General features: G+C 48.1%; 8 protein-coding genes across 8 annotated transcripts; 4 read left to right on the top strand and 4 right to left on the bottom strand.

Moving 5' to 3' along the window:
* Nucleotides 1-355: 355 nt before the first annotated feature.
* EDB91DRAFT_1043617 (pyridoxal phosphate-dependent transferase) lies at nt 356-2,576 on the bottom strand (the record flags this gene model as incomplete). Its single annotated transcript, XM_041313072.1, has 12 exons — nt 356-430; nt 486-680; nt 735-958; nt 1,011-1,071; nt 1,123-1,233; nt 1,292-1,337; nt 1,387-1,540; nt 1,594-1,645; nt 1,700-1,748; nt 1,801-2,001; nt 2,053-2,389; nt 2,441-2,576. 12 exons carry the CDS (start codon nt 2,574-2,576, stop codon nt 356-358), a joined length of 1,641 nt encoding a protein of 546 aa, XP_041183327.1.
* A 2,160-nt stretch (nt 2,577-4,736) lies between these two features.
* EDB91DRAFT_1043656 (uncharacterized protein) lies at nt 4,737-5,353 on the top strand (the record flags this gene model as incomplete). Its single annotated transcript, XM_041313075.1, has 3 exons — nt 4,737-4,931; nt 4,996-5,159; nt 5,206-5,353. Coding segments are annotated over 3 exons (507 nt in total), but the record flags the coding sequence as incomplete, so codon positions are not given.
* Nucleotides 5,354-6,271: 918 nt separating this feature from the next.
* EDB91DRAFT_1101034 (dehydrase and lipid transport-domain-containing protein) lies at nt 6,272-7,310 on the top strand. Its single transcript, XM_041317220.1, has 3 exons — nt 6,272-6,527; nt 6,583-6,790; nt 6,848-7,310. Exons 1-3 carry the CDS (start codon nt 6,382-6,384, stop codon nt 7,154-7,156), a joined length of 663 nt encoding a protein of 220 aa, XP_041183325.1. The 5' UTR covers nt 6,272-6,381; the 3' UTR covers nt 7,157-7,310.
* EDB91DRAFT_1333288 (uncharacterized protein) lies at nt 7,311-8,076 on the bottom strand (the record flags this gene model as incomplete). The annotated part of the gene is made up of 4 exons (XM_041325425.1): nt 7,311-7,710; nt 7,739-7,793; nt 7,832-7,853; nt 7,895-8,076. The coding sequence occupies 4 exons, from the start codon at nt 8,074-8,076 to the stop codon at nt 7,577-7,579; spliced, it is 393 nt and encodes a 130-aa protein (XP_041183324.1). The 3' UTR covers nt 7,311-7,576.
* Nucleotides 8,077-9,272: 1,196 nt separating this feature from the next.
* Nucleotides 9,273-13,133, top strand: EDB91DRAFT_1101028 (glycosyltransferase family 2 protein). The gene is made up of 15 exons (XM_041317219.1): nt 9,273-9,646; nt 9,750-9,980; nt 10,033-10,423; nt 10,479-10,646; nt 10,694-10,892; nt 10,942-11,291; nt 11,345-11,425; nt 11,476-11,595; nt 11,649-11,767; nt 11,818-11,884; nt 11,946-12,048; nt 12,100-12,128; nt 12,178-12,279; nt 12,333-12,740; nt 12,796-13,133. Exons 1-15 carry the CDS (start codon nt 9,402-9,404, stop codon nt 12,847-12,849), a joined length of 2,667 nt encoding a protein of 888 aa, XP_041183323.1. The 5' UTR covers nt 9,273-9,401; the 3' UTR covers nt 12,850-13,133.
* On the bottom strand, nt 13,134-13,960 carry EDB91DRAFT_1101024 (uncharacterized protein). The gene is made up of 4 exons (XM_041317218.1): nt 13,747-13,960; nt 13,547-13,697; nt 13,469-13,493; nt 13,134-13,415 (listed from the first exon to the last, which is right to left on the bottom strand). Exons 1-4 carry the CDS (start codon nt 13,907-13,909, stop codon nt 13,170-13,172), a joined length of 585 nt encoding a protein of 194 aa, XP_041183322.1. The 5' UTR covers nt 13,910-13,960; the 3' UTR covers nt 13,134-13,169.
* On the bottom strand, nt 13,961-14,811 carry EDB91DRAFT_1101023 (uncharacterized protein). The gene is made up of 3 exons (XM_041317217.1): nt 14,494-14,811; nt 14,341-14,432; nt 13,961-14,266 (listed from the first exon to the last, which is right to left on the bottom strand). The coding sequence occupies exons 1-3, from the start codon at nt 14,679-14,681 to the stop codon at nt 14,145-14,147; spliced, it is 402 nt and encodes a 133-aa protein (XP_041183321.1). The 5' UTR covers nt 14,682-14,811; the 3' UTR covers nt 13,961-14,144.
* Nucleotides 14,812-16,794: 1,983 nt separating this feature from the next.
* EDB91DRAFT_1043261 (ras family-domain-containing protein) lies at nt 16,795-17,596 on the top strand (the record flags this gene model as incomplete). The annotated part of the gene is made up of 5 exons (XM_041313051.1): nt 16,795-16,852; nt 16,900-17,039; nt 17,091-17,275; nt 17,353-17,441; nt 17,478-17,596. The coding sequence occupies 5 exons, from the start codon at nt 16,795-16,797 to the stop codon at nt 17,594-17,596; spliced, it is 591 nt and encodes a 196-aa protein (XP_041183320.1).
* Nucleotides 17,597-17,904: the final 308 nt, after the last annotated feature.

Genomic DNA, 17,904 nt, shown 5'->3' with positions numbered 1-17,904 from the left:
GTATTGAGAACGGGACAGCCCAGCTGGGAGGATTGAGAATCAGCGAAAAACGGCCAAGCACGGAGCCACGAACGATATTCGACCTTAGGGCTTTCGGATCGCACGTGAAGCAGGTCGAGGTCGGAAGAGACCGATCGCTTGATCACCATGGATGGGTATACTTGCTGAGAACAAGGATCATGGCATTGAATCCAGGGTCTCTTGATCCATTCTCACCGTGGTGACTCAACAGCGAGTTGAGCAATTTACCACCTACGTCCGGAATCATGTCTGGGCACCTGATGAACACATACACTATAGGGAACAGCAAAGAACAGGTAGTGTGACAGAACGCGTCCCCACAGCCAATACCGCACTAAAGGTTCTCCTCTTCAAAGAACTCCCGGATGACTCGTCCATAAATAGTGACCGCTTTCTTGAGGTCGGGGAACTTCAGGAGCTAGTTGTTAGCAAGCGCTCGGGTGCAGTGCATTTGAAACCCGTACCTCGGCGTTGCTGAAACTGACGCGGAAGTGGCCGGCGCCAGTACTGTCAGAGTCCTTGCTCATCGCATTGGCTGCGAACATCCACCCTGGTCCAAACAACACTCCATTCTCTGCTAACTTGGTCCATAACTTCGTTTCTAAGGTATCTTCATCTCCCGGGGTAAACGAGGGATGTTGGTTGAGATGAAGTTTCATCTGACATGCGAAGCTTAGAATGGACGCAAGCAAACAGGTTGAGCGCCGACCTACCCATACGAACATTCCTGCAGCTGGCGGCACGAAGCTAAACATCGTGCGGTTCCGGCCCGGGTATTTTTCACTGATACTAGAGCTCTTCTTGACCTTGGATGAAGCCCGATACACGATGCAATCCTGCCAGACGCCTGCGATAGCAGGAACCGCCTGCAAGTGGAATTCCTCTGCGAGACAATCGATGAAGAAATCACGGCGTTGCTGATATTCTGTTCGTAGACCTGACGGGAATCGCATCATTGATGACTCCAATGAGTGAACGAAGTTACATACCCCTGAGCCAGCGGATGTAGCCATCATAGGTCCAATGCATCAAAATCTTTGCGATCACTGCCTTTAGATTCGATGTCAACCACGACCGCTCAACGAGGTACATTGCGAATACCTGTCCAAAGCCGCATGGAGCCTGAGTTGTTTTTTCTCCATGCCTCTCCAACCTCTCTGCAAAGAGAGGATTACACGTGAACCATCCTAGTCGACTACCAGGAGCAACGGTCTGCCAAAATGGACGTTTGACCTCACGAGCTTACTGAAATGTAGATTCTATGACTCACCTTGGAGAAGGTATCGAGACGGATCACACGTCCCTCGTAGTCAAAACTACACCATATTGTGAGACGCACAACGTGAACAAATGGGGGGCCCACACTTCAAGAAGCTAGGGATCAAAGTCGAAACATATCGTCTAGATTCGTCGGCTGACTGTCTTCCAGAAGACGTTACATCAGGGGACCTGTCGTCTTTAAATACGTACGTTCCCAGTTGAAGAAAATAATATGGATCGTCTTCGACAATTATCACGTCTAAGCGCCAAGTTCATTTAGCTAGCTGATTCCTCTTAATACAGTGTACTGACCATATTTGACACAGATATCATAAATCTGCTTCTTGCGAGCGACACTCATTGTCTGCATCCATCAGGAATGCTTTCACCGACCGATCTGGAAAAGACGTGTACTTACCGAGCCACTTGGGTTCTGTCCAACAGGCACGATGTACATAACATGAGGCCTGGAGGGAAGTTCAAATACGGGGTGGACCTCTCTATATTTGTCTATCTCACCTTGACATCTGACGTGAAACTGGGTCCCATTGCGACAGTAAGTTCTCGAGGGCATCGCTCTTCATGCCTAGTCCATCCATGGCGACAGGTACAGGCTTGATATTGGCAGGGAGCATCGATGCCATGGCAGAGGGATAAGTCCACTCTTCACACAGTACACCCTCGCCAGGGTTGCACAGGGTTGCGACAGCTCTTAACCACCTAGATGACTAACATCACAACAAAGATTGTACCGTAATCGAACTGACGCACCCATCCGTATTACCAGTGTTAATAAGGACCGTCCAGTCCTCAAAAGCTGGCCGATAGACCTCAGAAATAAAATGTTTCAAGAAAACTTGCAACTGTCCCTGTGCTACAGCTGCGCCGTATTGAAGAGAGCTTGCCAGGTTGATATCCCCGTCCATGGCAGGGTACTTGGGAATGGTGATGCCCTGAGTGTTCTCTTTGGTTGAATTGTGGCTACTGAATAACTTCCATAGCCATGAAGAAGGGGTAGACGACTCTGTCGGAGCGAGAGCGAATGACTCTGGTACCAAAACGTTGGCAGAAACGTCTGAGACGGGGAAATATGCAGGACTAGGCAGGCCTGTTAAGTCAAATAAGATATTATCAGTTTGTGAAGACGAGAAGGCCTGACCTCCTGCGAGGGCCAAAATGCCTGGCTGTGATAAGTACTTCTGGAGCCCCTTCAACGGAGAGGTTATCCTAGCTTTGGACAGCTCGGAAAGGTGGTGAGAGAGGTCAATAGACTTGGTGCGCCTCTCGACACTCATGATGGCAGGACAAGAGTCGGCACAGGACTGGTCTGGCTTTATAAGGCGAGGACGGGTCTGTTGCCAGCAAGGGTTGCGACAAGAGTCAGCGGGCAATTGGCAAGCAACACAGTGAGTTGTACTTAAGTGACAGTCTTCCCACATGCATGCCGCTGATCCCGTAGTAAAGGACTCAGTACTCAGGACTAATCAATAGCCTATGTAGTTGTCCGGCGTTCCTAAGTCCGATTTACATACCATTCATAATAGCCTGAGATTCGCAAACTGACCAAGTCTCGGTACTCTGGCGCCGTACGGCAAGCAAGTTTCGTGGTGGATCGCCAGTGTTACATGCGGATTCGTCTGGGGTAGTCACGGTAATGAAGGCGGGGAATGGTGCCACGCAGCTCAATGAAGAGCCCATCTCGCCAGTTTTTTTCGTGTCCACTGCCGGACAAGATAAATCAGGCATGATGCATGCATGGTGCATTTTGGAAGTTGTTCAAGACTGGACGGCGCCGAAAAGCCGATCACACTGGGTGCTACCACAGCTCAGAAAATAATACGTTGCCCATATATGAGTGACGGGTGACCTGTCGGACCAGAAGTTCCAGCCTGGTCGCAATGTAGGGACTCCCAACTTGAATGTGGCATTGCAGTCACTGGTATATCGATTACTGAGCGTCGTCAGAAACATCACTTGCCTGCTCAATTGCTGGTGTCAAAATTTTATGTATGCATGATGATATTTTTCTTATACGTTCCCTGCTGAGGTGAAGTTGCGCACCTCAGGCATCTTTGTGCGTGCTCGGTCTCGCGTCCACGTGCTTTTGATCTGCTTTTAATTTACGTTGAAGTTACCAACACACAAGCTACGTAGGTTTTGTACTGGGCCAGAGCATGTGTGGAGCTTGACATGGTCAACACAACTGTAAATGTAGGCAGCTATGAATGTGCATATCGATACGAATCAGGGCATAGGCATAAAGCATAGAATTGGCATTTTGATTCATGGAAAACGAGCTCGCGGCATGAAACCCCGGGAACGTCAACCATCGATCCCCCTGCCATGCGCTTAACCGTGCTTAGGTCGCTCGATACGCCGTTTCTTGTGGGGGCGGGGAAGGGTGTCAAAAAAGAAGATTATTCTGCACCGCTCATAAGCTGATGTAGAAACACAAGAACACCATCAAGCGGAAGCCTACCTGAACGGATATCCCTCAGCGCCCATACAAGAAGCGCGATGCGCGAGCGCGCGAAGGTCGGCTACCCACTGGAAGGTCAAGGCTATGGACAATTTTCAGTCTTTGACAGTGGCGTGTACGGCATACCGACCTTAATGTTGACTGTCCCTCAGGTGAGAACTGTGGGTTCTAAGGAAAAAACAGCCTTACGCACTCGCGCTTTTATAAGAGCCGGATGTGGCACTATGTAACCCTAGATCTAGAGAGACAGGGCTACAATATGAGGGACGCATTTGTTGCTATCGATAAGACGGCGCGAATGTTTTGAAACATTTGTGCCCGCCAAAATAGGCCAAATCGCATTTGGGAGTTTGCTCAATAAATGACCAGAGCTGTGGTAGATTTAGGGTGCTGTCCTGCAAGGATGAGCACCCTGATTGAATGTCGACCAATCATCAAGACCTACTCGGACAGGAACGCGACAATCAACCTGAATAGTTCATTTACGAGGCCATCGTGCCGCAGTGAACGTGGCCATCTGCTGATGATTAATTATCGGGAAGTCGACGATCAAGAGAAGCCATTTGCAGAGCCTTGAAGTCTGAAATCCGGTAAAATTTAGCGGATTAAGTATTGGAGGTTAAATGTTACGCCACAGGGTCCAGGACTCCAGATCACTTACTGCTTCAGGGCAGGTTGCAAATATGGGGGTTACGAAATTGAACGTCTGACGCCCATATTGAACGGTTCTTTCACTCATCGTCACCCTCGTCCTCGTCAAAGTGAGGTGGGAAGAGAAGTTTAGTGGTTTGCTGGAAGAGGGAAGTGTTGAGGTGCGAATACATTTTATCTCTTCAATATTTTCGTCTTACTTTTCATTTCTGTTCAGAAGGATCTGTAGATATGGCGTATCAGTTTTCCAGGAAGGGATGCTTCAAGTGTGGAAACTGCAAGTTTTTGTCATCGCTCATCTTTCGACCAACCTAATGGTGTTCCAGTGGGTCATATTGCCGAAAATTGCTCTTCTGAGTCGCGCCTCTGCTATAATTGTCGTCAACCTGGTCATGAGTCTTCGGCTTGTCCGTCGCCTCGTACTGTCGCTGCAAAGCAGTGTTACTCTTGTGGTGGCGTTGGTCATATTCAAGCAGAGTGTCCCAACTTGAGGGTTCAAAACGGCAATCAAAAGTGCTACGTATGTTTACAGCTAGTCGAGAGTGATGTTACTTGAAACCCAGTTGACACCTACCTCATGTCAGAATTGTGGTCGGTTTGGACACATTGCCCGTGTTTGTCCAAGTGGGGCTGCTGGGGCAGGCGCCGGGTTTGCTTCTCGTGCGCCTCCCCCGGGACGTGCTTTGAACACATCTACACTTCCTCCGGTGAAATGCTACCGATGCGGCGGACCCAATCATATGGCGAGGTGAAGAGTCTCAATTTTATCGTATATCGACACTAAAAATGATCAGGGACTGTCTCGCCTCTCCGGGATCAACCTCGGCCGATGGAACATCTGGATTGACCAAGAACAAGACTTGTTACAAGTGTGGACAAGAGGGACATGTGCGTTGTGTTTTTTTTCGCTTTCTCTTACAGCGCTTGATGTCTTCCCCTTAGATCGCTAGGGACTGCCCAGAGAATGCTGAGTTTGCAGGGTGAAAATGTCTCGTCTTCCAGTTCTTGGACATGTTGAAGAGGATCACCTGCCCCCTCTTCCGTATATGTATGCGATGTTTATTTTGCAGCTCTCTAAGTTATCTCGACTTTTTTTTGATCTCCGCAACCTCAGGGTGTGACTTCTTGATCTGCATGAGCACAGGTTAATATCAGTCCGAACGTTCTTGATTGGTCAGTTTCTCCGATGCGACGGCTTGCGGACGTCCGTTTCGCAGTACCAACACCAGCATTGACCGATGTGTTTTCGGCGTGCAAGGTACGCAAAGAATCATTCCTGTCAAAGAACCTGCCTGTTAGGTTTTGCTTTTATCTAGCTTCAATGATAATCGATCGGACCTTCCTATACAATAGAAATATGACGCTCTATTATCAGGCCAGAAGCATCCTTCGACACGTTCTAATCGCTAAGCATCACACAGGAGCGGTGGGTGATCAATACTCCGGTGTTTGATCTTACTGATCGTCGAACTTTGTTGACGTATGCGCAGCCCGAGGATCTGAGCGTATTTGCTTTTGCGAGAGCAGCTTGTTTTTTTTTTGGTACGGTGTGTCATACTCCGAACTCCATTGAGCAACCCATTTGACGCTGGATCACGCCGACATATCCGTACATCGTTCTTGCATCGTTCTCAACGTGTTACAACTTGTTGTGATTCATGTTCACAATTATTGAGTAGCCTCCGGGATTTCCTTGAGACCTAGACCTGTGTCAATGGCACTCAGCCGTGATACTTTATCTAGGGTGTCATTGGGCATGTCGTCCCCATTCTCGATCGTCATTAATTCATTTATTGTGCCGCATGCTAGATTAGTACTAGTTTGCCCACTGCCCAAATGTCCGTCACTTGCTCCGGAGTAGTTGATAACATGAGAAACCATCATGGGGGTAAGGTGTAGCACCGATGTTACGGCATCGATGTTCCATTTAAGGTCGTGAACTTTGGTGTTTCACAATAACTGCTCACTTGATGCTGCGAGTCGTGCGACAACAATGTTTTTGTGTTACCAGTCGCAAGGCCTCTTATCAGAGAGGCTTCTTCACCCTTCCAAACTTCTCGCCCTTTTCTGATGAACCGCCAGCGACACAAACTTATCATGAACGCAAGATTTTTCCGTATGTTGTCCCGCAGATCATATCCGCATTCGTCGAGACTGATTCGTGCCTCAAGTCATGGACGCAGAGATCTATACAACTTAATTGCAGATGTTGGTTCATATCCCAGTTTTGTGCCATATTGCACTGGTTCGAGAATTTTGGAACGACGTGTGGGCCAGGATGGTGTGGTCACTATGGACGCGGAGTTAATGGTCGGGTTTTTCGCATTCAAGGAGAGCTATGTGAGTAGGGTGACGTGTCGACCTTATGAATCTGTTCAGGTCAGCTTCTCTCATTTTTCTGGTGGAGTCTGCAGTCACCATTTCTCGAAATCATAGGCCGAAGCATCGACTTCAACCCCTTTGTTCAAGACCCTTCAGACAGTATGGCGCTTCCAACCAGCTTCGTCAACATCTCCTCATCCTTCCAGTGGTCCACCGCTCCATGGCGAGGTCAGGACCTCTGTAGCCGCGGACAGCCATTCTCCTGACGCCGGACCTACTCTTGTCACGCTCGATATCGCCTTTGCATTTGAGAATCCGTTGCATTCTGCTCTGTCTGCAAAGTTTTTTGGGAAGGTGTCTACGCTCATGGTACAGGCCTTTGAGGAACGCTGTCTAGCTGTGTACGGATCTGGGACCAAGTGATATAACTGCCGCGACGTGCCATAAAAATAGAGGTGTGAAATGCAAGGGGATCAATGCCATTGTGGAGTGTACAATTTTGGATGTGTGAGCGGAGGTGAATACTATGCGATCAAATCTATCCGCGGGCTGCTGCGCCCTAAACACGCGATTGATCAAGACTATAAGAAGCTTGGGCACATGTCAGGACGGTTTTGCAGGCAGCTGCACATGACGGACGACGGACGAATACCGGCTGCAAGAGGCTGCTTTGTTCAAGCCGAGTAAAAAATCTATGCTAAAAGCTGAATGCAGGAAAATCAGGAGCCTGGACTCTTTTCGGTGCATCATTGTCAACTTTGGTTCCCTCCGGCACGTCCAGCTTCTAGCCTTTTTCTCTCTGGGTTCTAAAGGACTTTTTCTATGGGAGGTTTGCGGTAGTTATTAATCTTGGTCTCGTAGTCCCTCGCAGTCCAGTGCCAACCTCCAATGCCAGATATCGGACGCAGGGATGTTGAAGTCACTCTTAATTTCTGTCTTGCCATATGCCTTAGACGTGAGAGATGGATCGCGAATGTCTTCGTGGAGTCCTATTTTTATATGTACCTTCTCGATTTTCCGTGGCATCGCCATTTCCTCCAGGATTGTCTTCTTCGGTTATCTATTTTCATATTCAATTTCTTGTTCCGACAGACTCACTTTACTGAACGAACTACGTGATCTAGTTTAGGAGGGAGAGGAATAGGTTTAGCAGGTGCTAACCTGCCTCCATGGTTGCGGAGGCCAGTAGGGATCTGCTTGTGGTGGTATCTGGGAACTCTTTTGTAGATCTCGTGCGTATTGAGCCCAAGTTCACGGTGAAGAGCTGACGCAAGTATTTTAGGCACGATATTTCGAGCTTCTGGTGTGCTAAAGTTGACCCAGGTCTTCAGTTGGCTGATCATGTCCCCGGACCGCACGTGGCAGTTCACCGAATCATGATTTTCAAGACCTGTCAGGGTCGAAATTAGATAAATTGTGTACGGCTACAGCGCTGCAAACTGTGACCAAGCTTCCGAGCGACTAGGAAGACTCGGATACGGTGAAAGGTAAGTACCACTTGGAGGATTCACACGGGGTTGCTAATTCACCGGTACGCCCCTGTCACAGGTTTCGCGTGTTGGCTGCTTAAGTATCGCAGTATATACGACAGTCACTGGAGCTCTCAAGGACGTACATAATAATGCGATTTGCGCCACGGCCGAGTAAATCCGTTTCCGTTTTCTGCGGTTTGCGAATACTGTCAGGGCTGTTAGTTCAGGCCCGTTTTTTATGTACAGGTTCTAGGTCTTCACTGCGTAAATCGGCTGTGCACATGTGTGACAGTATTTTGAGATGACCTACTAAGTAGCTCAATCGTCCTCGTATTTCTGGGTGAGTCCGCAGTGTCTCCTAGTCTCTCTATTTTCACGAACGGCAGAGGTTTGTGTTATCATGATAAAACCCTGGTTGCTAATCGTGACAGGGGCAATTGCTTTTTGCAATGAGGACCTTGGCATCATCAGATAGGTAGAATTTGATCGGTGTTAAGCCAGGCAGTGAGGCAGGAATAAAACCTGATATAAAACAATACATAGTTGCGACCAGTTGACTTCACACGGTTGGGCTTAATTTGAAAGCGCAGCTGTTGTACCATCAGCGTTGCAAACCCTGAAAGTTTTCAGGAAGAGGCTGAAAGGTTCAATTCGACTTTCATGCACGTCTAATGGATAGCTTTCGTTGCAACAACAAGCGGGATTAGGAGTCCTATGGCTATGCATGAGTCAAGGGACGTGCTTCCAAGGACGCGCCCAGGTTGCGCCGTGAGCGAAGTTGCCCGCAGGACCCTGGACACTAGCGGCGTTAGGTTTAGGGTGTAAGCAACCACTATCATAATCGGGGTATAAAAATAACCAATATCTTTGGCAAGTCTTTTGTATAGCTAGTTGGCTTCATAATGAAAGACGGAAATCCTTGTATACAGTCAATAGTTAGATGCAGGCCTGAGTTTGACCGATTTCGGGAGGCTGAGTGTCGGAGAGACAATGGTGAAGGAAGGGTGACGGGGGTCCAAATAAGCGGTGTATATCATCGCCTGGGTTTCACCATTTAGACTTGTACAAAACCGGGTTTCTGTGTTTGTTCACAACCCTCAACGTTTGCCTTTTCTGCCCCACTCAATTCTCTGGGCATTGTCAAAAGGCATCTCCAAGCTCTTGTTCCAAGCGCGTTCAATTAGGTCTGATACAACATGTCTTCCCTACGGCCTCATGACGAACAGTACACTGGCGACCCATTTGCAGATCGACCACGCCAGACCCACTTCCAGGAGCCACCTCTTCGTGTTTATGATGGTTCATCAGGCTCGCCCTTTGAGAGTACCACAACCTTACCCCGCGAGTTCGGCGGCGCCAATTATGTAGATGAGGATTATGCTGAAAAGCTTCCGCTCACCGGAGGTGACAACTATAATCCTGGCGGCTTTTATCCACCAGCGTAAGTTTACTGTGTTTTATATAGTTATCCATTATTGGGCGCTTCTCTTCAACTTCTTCATTCATTTTTACTAACACATGGTTCATCCCTTTCTCTCTTCTAGACCAGTCGATCCTTCAGCCTATGGGGACCCCTACGCACGCCCTTTGTCTTCTATGTCATCCACAACAAATGGCGCAGACACTGCTTGGAGGCGCCGTCAGACCATTAAGCGTGGGGTAACGCGTAAAGTCAAGCTCACAAATGGTAACTTCATTGCCGAGTACCCTGTCCCAACCCCAGTCCATAGTGCCATTGAAGCAAAATATGCCGCCACCAATACTACTGAATTTTCGTAAGTTATTTAACAAGTTGTTATGATATGAACTCACGTAAATGCCCTCTAGCCACATGCGGTACACTGCAGCAACGTGCGACCCGGACGATTTCACAGAGGCCAATGGCTGGTCTTTGAGAACCAAGATATATGGTCGGCAAACCGACTTGCTCATTGCCGTTACGTCTTACAACGAAGACAAGACACTTTATGCTAGAACACTCCATGGCGTCATGATGAACATTCGCGACATTTGCAAGACTAAACAGTCAAAGTACTGGCGACGAGCGGCTGAAGAAGGTCTGCCTGGCTGGCAGAGAATCACAGTTGCCCTTATCGTCGATGGACTGGAGCCTATGGACAAGAGCGTATTGGATATCTTGGCCACAGTCGGCGTCTACCAAGATGGTGTCATGAAGAAACAAGTGGACGACAAAGACACTGTCGCACACATTTTCGAGGTTTGTGCCAGTTATTCAATCGTCATGAGCTGTATTGATTATATCTTCGTTACAGTATACCACTCAGTTGTCGGTTGACGCCAAACCTCAGCTTGTGCTTCCTCATGAAAACGATCCCAATAATTTGGTCCCCGTACAAATCATTTTCGTTCTAAAGGCTAAGAATCAGAAGAAGATCAATTCGCATCGGTGGTTGTTCAACGCCATCGGTAAAATCTTGATGGTGAGGCGCATCACAAACGCATGTTCGTCTAACTGAAACATATCTAGCCCGAAATTTGCGTGCTCATTGACGCCGGTACCAAACCTGGACACAAATCCATCTATTATCTCTGGGAAGCGTTCTACAACGATGCCCATCTTGGTGGGTGCTGTGGTGAAATTCACGCCATGATTGAGGGTGGTAGGAAGCTCCTAAACCCCCTGGTCGCTGCCCAAAACTTCGAGTACAAGATGTCCAACATCCTTGGTATGTCATTCGTCCAGACCCTGCATACTATCGTCTTATCACATGACAGACAAACCACTGGAGAGTAGTTTCGGCTATGTATCAGTGCTTCCTGGTGCTTTCTCCGCGTACCGGTTTCGCGCGATCTTGGGTCGGCCACTAGAGCAGTATTTCCACGGTGACCACTCTTTGGCCGACCGTCTTGGCGCGAAGGGTATCTACGGCATGAACATCTTTACCAAGAATATGTTCTTAGCTGAGGACCGTATATTGTGTTTCGAGCTCGTCGCCAAGGCTGGCGATAGGTGGACGTTGACGTATGTCAAACCGTCCAAAGCGGAGACGGACGTACCAGAATCCGCAGTCGAGCTGATTGGTCAACGTCGTCGGTGGTTGAATGGTTCATTTGCTGCTTCAGTTGTGAGTAACGACAGCGTCGTTAAGCACAAGTTTGTCTGATGGTCTTTTACCAGTACGCTTTGGTGAATTTCTTCCAACTCTACCGTTCTGGCCACGGCATCATCCGCATGTTCTTCTTCCACATTCAAGCTCTTGTGCGTCTTGTTATTTCTGGCTTGCACTCTGTTGCTGACTGAGGCAATAGTACAACATCTTCTCATTGATCTTCTCGTGGTTTGCATTGGCGAATATTTGGTTAACATTCAGCATCATCATCGACCTGCTCCCTGGGCAAGGCATTATCATTTTCGGCACTGCGGACGTCGTACGTATACAATTACTGCTCTCAAAAGGTTGATACTAATAATGGGCTCGCAGACACACTGGGTTAACTTGGCTTTTAAATGGATCTACCTTGCCTTCCTCGCGCTACAGTTTGTGCTAGCTCTTGGTAACAGACCGAAGGGTGAACGAACGGCATATGCAACCACGCTATGGTTTGTACAAATCAGAGTCTTTACCCTATTCAAGCTGACCGGTGTTGCAGGGTTTACGCCTTCTTGGCCGTTTACCTTCTCGTGTGTTCTTTCTGGCTAACCATCAAGGCGTTCGCCGTAAGTCTTGGCGGTCTTGGGTTCTAGCGCCGACTGACCTGACAATGAACGTTTGTGGTAGAACATTCCCAACGAGCTGAAGAACAAGACGGTATCTGCAGTCATTTTGACCTTCTTAACGCCTCCTGTTGGTGCTTTGATTGCTGCGATGGTCTCCACTTTCGGTATGTGGTGGCTCGAATTTTGTAGTAATTTTTGACTCATTCATGATACAGGCATCTACTTCTTTGCATCGTTCCTCTACGTGAGTTCTGCCCCCGTTCAAAATGGCACCGCCTGACCTCTTGCTTCAGCGGGACCCCTGGCATATGTTTTCCAGTTTCTTCCAATACCTATGCCTGGCACCAAGTTTCACGAACGTACTCAACGTTTACGCATTCTGTAACTTGCACGATGTGCGTCACCCGTCATCATTTAGGACCCGCTTTGGCTGACAACGATGTTTTAGGTGTCCTGGGGTACAAAGGGTAGTGACAAGGCAGAAGCTCTGCCATCGGTCTCGTCGTCTAAGACCAAAGATGCGGATGCTCCTGTTGTCGAAGATACGCACCGCATCCAAGAAGATGTGGATTCTGCATTCAAGGAGACCGTCACTCGCGCAGTGACCAAGATCGATGTCAAGGAAGCGGTTGAGAAGCCGACGATGGACGATCAGAACAAGACCTTCCGTACGCGTCTTGTCGCCTTCTGGATGCTTACGAACGCTGGATTGGCGGTTGCCATTGAGAACATCAACGGTCTCACGTCCGCTTCAGATGCGGTGCTGGACGCGCAGGAGCTTCAAACGAAGCAAAACATTTACTTTGCTGTCATCTTGTACTCCACATTTGGTCTCGCTGCTGTGCGGTTTACTGGGGTGAGTTATTCTAGGAGAGTCGTTTTGTCGCACCATTGCTGACGTTTCGCTTCAGTGCTTGTGGTACTGGTTCAAACGCAATCTTTTCAGATGCTGCAGGAGGAATTAATCCGTGGATCGGCTTTTCTCTCTTTCTTGTGTTTGGTGAACAGAATTTATCTTGTGCATGCATGGACTTGATGAAAACAGCTATCATCTACTCTCCTTTCGTATCCCTCTTCGTTCGATCGTATTATGCAGCTGGACAATCTGAACTTCATGAGTATCATCTTACACTACCCGGGTTGACGTATCACTCGTTTTTATACACCTAGCCTATCTTTGTCTGCGCCAAAGGAGTAGATAAATGGTTACTCAACAAATGAATGGCAGTCTTAATTTCAACTTCGAGCATGTAACCACACTCAGTGTATGTAAGAATCTAAGCTATTACGAGTACATGCCAGAAAATTCGTCTAGGCTTTCTCGTTGATGAGCAGATGAATGACTACCCATCGCCATCGAGGGGACAGCCAGGAAAGGCAGTAAGCCTGTGTTGCCAGAATCTGTGGCAACCATTGAGCTGTCGACAATCCACTCAGGAAAATCATCCGGCAGAGACAACTCCGCCGCATCGTGTTGGTCATCAGCCGCAGCCGCAAGGAAAGGCCTACGACAAGTGGGGCAAGACTCGCGCTAGAAAGTGGCGTGAATGGAAGCAGCCAAGTACATAAAGCCTGTTAACTTACGCCGTCACGTATCCATTTCGTGATGCTAGCCTCGCCAGTCAGTAACGTCATTCGAAGGAAGGACGATGTGCGCTCAACTCTCTTCGGCAGAACAGATGTCCGCATGTTTCGTGGAGTCTCGTCGCGCCCAGTTCCTCTACTGGGTGCGCGGGGGAGTCCATGACGAGTGCCATTTCTTCTTCAGCAAGGATGGCCAAGAACGTATTAAAGCATATGGGGCAAACAGATTCTATTGCACATATCTAGTTTGGGAATGTATGACGCAGAAACGAGCGCACCAGAATGACCCAAGTCTTTGAGCTCAGTTTCTGTGATCTTAGGGAGGCTTGCAATGAGCTCTTGTATCCGTTTGCGAGAGGGAAGTTGAGATCTCCCTATGGAGTCTTGTTCAAGGATTGCACGCAAACCTGCAGCACTTAGAGGAAGCCGAGGAGACTCCATGGTCACCTCGTTCACAACTAGAGGGATATGGGAAACGAATACAATCAATGCATCCGTATGATAAGATACATACTAGCCAGCGACGCGTAACACTACAGCAAATCGTGGGAACATCCTACAACACCACTAGACACTACACAGGCAAGCAAGATTTAGCGACACAGGCATGAGCGTAATACAACAAACAACGTGAGGGTATCGTGGAGATGCCCAATTGGGCCAACTGGGTTCTGTCTTAGAAGGGATTCTCATCTTCTTCCATTGGTACTTCTGAAGACGTGTCTTTTGTAGGTTCTGTGTCACTTTGACTGTGATCCTCTTGCTCTAACGAATGCGACTCTTTGGCTGGGAAGAGGGCTCCCATGGGTTTCGCGCCCCTGCATCGCAGATGGTGTCAGGACCGAGTACAAGGTCAACGGGGATGGGTATACGTACTTTGTGAAAGTGTTTCTGCTTCGCAGCATTCAGCTTCTGCGTAACAGGTGTCATCAAGTTGTCCGTTGGTGAGACAAATTTGGGATTGCTGGAAAGAACGCGTGAATAAGGTCAACATCTGCCACCGATCTACGCGTTTGTGAACTCACTTGCTCTTCGCCATCTTTTTCGCCAATAGGGCCTTCATACCCATTCCAGGTTTGGCGTTGTTGACACCATTTGCAACATTTCCAAGAGGTGCTTGTGGGACGACGACGTGAGCAGCTTGCGAGGGATTGTGCATTGGCTGAATGGGAGCAGAGACAGGAGAATCGGCGGGCGTAGATGTAGCAGACATTTCGATCTTATGGTGATTTTCACTTTCAAAGTAGGATTTTAAAGGAAGTTGAAAGACAAAGTAGCACAGCGAGGATGGTCGATAGAGTCAGATGGTTGAAGTCGAAGCTGAGCGCTGATTTCCTTTGACTGATCGCGTTCGAAAATCAACTGGACGCGTGACAACCTGCACGTGATTGAATCACCACGTGCTGTATACGCTATTGTGCTTATGTCACTGTGGTCAATAGTCATTGTGCTTACTTCAAGAAGTTCAAACGTTCGAACGTTCAAGCTCCTTCTAAGTAAGTAACAGACTTCCAAGTTAGAACATTTTTTATTCACAGAGGAATCACAAATACCTCCAATTACTGGTAGCGAATATCGATTCTCAGCACTGTGGCATCAATTTGTACCAGGAGCAGTCCATGCCTCGGACTTCCGGGAACACCAAGTTAAGCTCCGTATGTCCGTCATAGAAATCTCGCAGTCTGTATACCGGCGGTGGTTATTCTGCGTCAGCCACACGTATCTATGATCGCCAGGTGTCCATAACTGCGCGCGGACGGCTAATTCTTCCTAAATTCAACCAAATGATTATTGATATGGGCAGCCATCTGGCTTCACTGGCTTCCATCATGTGGCGTTACCTTCCATGGCCGTCTAGTTCCCCATGAAAAGGGCCCTGTTGTGCCCTACCAACACATCCGCGGTCCATGGATAGGAGGAGCGCTCAAGCCCTTAGCTTGTGAATGGCTTCATTTAAGCAAGAAGTCGTGGAACCCGCGTTGTTGTTGGTGTGGGAGCCCGCCGACAATGTCACTTCCTCCCACGTGCATCTTGCGTGCCATCTGAGGCCATCTGTCATTTCGTGGCCTCATTGAACCTCTTGTGGATACCGTTTCTACGTGATGATAGATCTTCAAGCGAGAGAGGACACCTCTGTTCCCGTCCTGTGGTGGGTAACATGTATAGATAATTTGTTCTTGCCTAACCTTATACCATGGTTAGCTCAATTTAGTGATTGTCCCCGGCCTGTGCCACCGAGTTGCTTTTTCCCAAGGCCCCTTATGTCCTGTCGCATGATTGCAGACAGTGGACAAACTCCCGCCGAGGGGCTTCACATAGCACATGCGTCACCGCCAGCAAGCTGAATGCTTGGTATTTGCAGCAGGGCTGAAAGCTTTGATATTTTGCCTTCTCAAGCCATTCTGAGTTTCGTTTTTGTAATGCCACGAAATTTCGCCGTGCTCAAGATCAAGCAACGTCATTATTTCAGGGCTGGTCTCCGAAGACAGTTGTTACGTCTGCATTACGGCATGCGTCTTCAATGTCTGTTATCTTCGCGCCCAACAGGTATTTATACGGATCATGATTCACACAAAGAAATATATAAGGGCTCACTCCTACGGTTTTGTCCTTGCAGGTAAAAGGTATTTGCCTTGAGTATCAAAGGATTCACGGTCATCAAAAACGCCAATCACACCTGCGGAAAAGGCCGCTGGCGTATAAGTATTGGCCACACACTTGCGGAGGCTGTATATGCATTGCATAGCAAATGGTGTAAGGGTATGTAGTTGCCGAGACATCCGGACCGTTTTCAGCGGATCACAAGACCTAGGAGAGAGCCATGTGGTACCCTTGGGTGAGAGGAGTGACGGTAGACCAACGTTTAGAAGCGAGTGCTATTACTCTCAGTTGATGGGAGAGACCTTCGAGGACCTTCGACGTGGACGACTCGTGGACGGTGTTCCTGAAAATGTACAATCCGAATAAGCTACGGTCCGTAATAAGCTGCACTGGAACAAGTAAGACCCCGTATGCAGTAGTAGCAAGTACAGGAGTTCCTGCCATTTCCTGCTTGGAGAATTACAATTACTCCATTTCGTATTTATATAAATCCGCTAGCTACATTCCCCCAGACCGGGAGGAAGAAAGTTTGCATTCTTCACTGAATTTATCAAAGTAACGCTCAACGCTGACGCGGACGTTTGTCACGGAGAAACGGCACGGGGTCACAGTTCCACTATCGCCACAAACTTGTCCACAGTTTTTTGGTCTCCTCATCGTCCTCTGCTTTCTTCGTCTCTCTCTTCCACTTCCTTCGTTTATTTCTTATACACTATCTTGTTAATATGGCCGCCAACACTCTGAGAAAGAGAAAAATCGCAGTCCTAGGTTCCCGTTCAGTTGGTAGGTTGACCTTGTTTTCAACGTCACGATACTCACTCGCGCAACAGGCAAATCTTCTCTTATCATACAGTTCATCGAGAACCATTTTGTCGAGGCATACTATCCAACCATCGAAAGCACCTTTTCGAAAGGTGTAGCTTATAGAGGCGTAGAATATGACTGTGACATCATCGACACCGCTGGCCAGGTGTGCTATCTCATACATCCGTTGCATATCGAACTCAATTCGTCTCCACAGGACGAGTACTCGATTCTCAATTCTAAACATGCAATTGGCATACACGGCTACGTTCTCGTATACTCGGTCACTTCAAGAAGATCTTTTGACATGATCAAAATTGTCTACGACAAAATTGTTGATTTTTGCGGCAAAAACGATATCCCATGCGTAATCGTTGGCGCTAAAACTGATTTACAAGCGAGGTAGGTCATCATACTTTTTGGTTCTTGGCCATCCCACACTTTTGCTTTTTGTCAATGCTCTCTGACAGTCCCAATAGTAGACAGGTGGCTCCGAATGAAGGGGAAGAGCTGGCAAAACTTAACAAAGCTGCCTGGGTTGAGACTAGTGCCAAGAACAATGTCAACTGTTGGTAAGGGATTATTCGCTATTTGAACAATTCAGCTTCTTTATGCCGCCTTATCACAGGCAAAGTCTTTGAGCTGTGTCTTGCGGAGATTGAGAAGCGATCTCCGTCCAGCAAAACGGATCAGCCAGAGGCGAGCAGGTGTCTCATTATGTGATAGACGCGACTTAGCCATCCCTGGTCACTTTGCTGTCATGCTCTCCGGTTACCCAGCCTCCTTTCATACCCCTGAGCCGCTCGTTTTTCTGGCTGTTGTTTGCTGCACCGCTGTCCAACGTCTTTCGCATACATAATAAGTATTTCACTCTATTTCCCTCCACTCCCTAGGAGTACCTCTTCCATTTTTTTCCGATATTTCTATCGGATTAGACAGTTTCTCCTATAATTCGCTACTTCGGTCCTGTCTCCTTGCGACTTGTACAGTGTGTAAAATAATGCTTTTCTGGGGTCCCTCCGTCTGGTTTC

This window comes from Suillus paluster (assembly GCF_016628075.1).
Source record: "Suillus paluster strain FC165 chromosome Unknown EDB91scaffold_3, whole genome shotgun sequence".
Classification (NCBI taxonomy): domain Eukaryota; kingdom Fungi; phylum Basidiomycota; class Agaricomycetes; order Boletales; family Suillaceae; genus Suillus; species Suillus paluster.
Note: the sequence above shows the minus strand (reverse complement) of the source record. Positions and strands in the feature narration are given on the sequence as shown.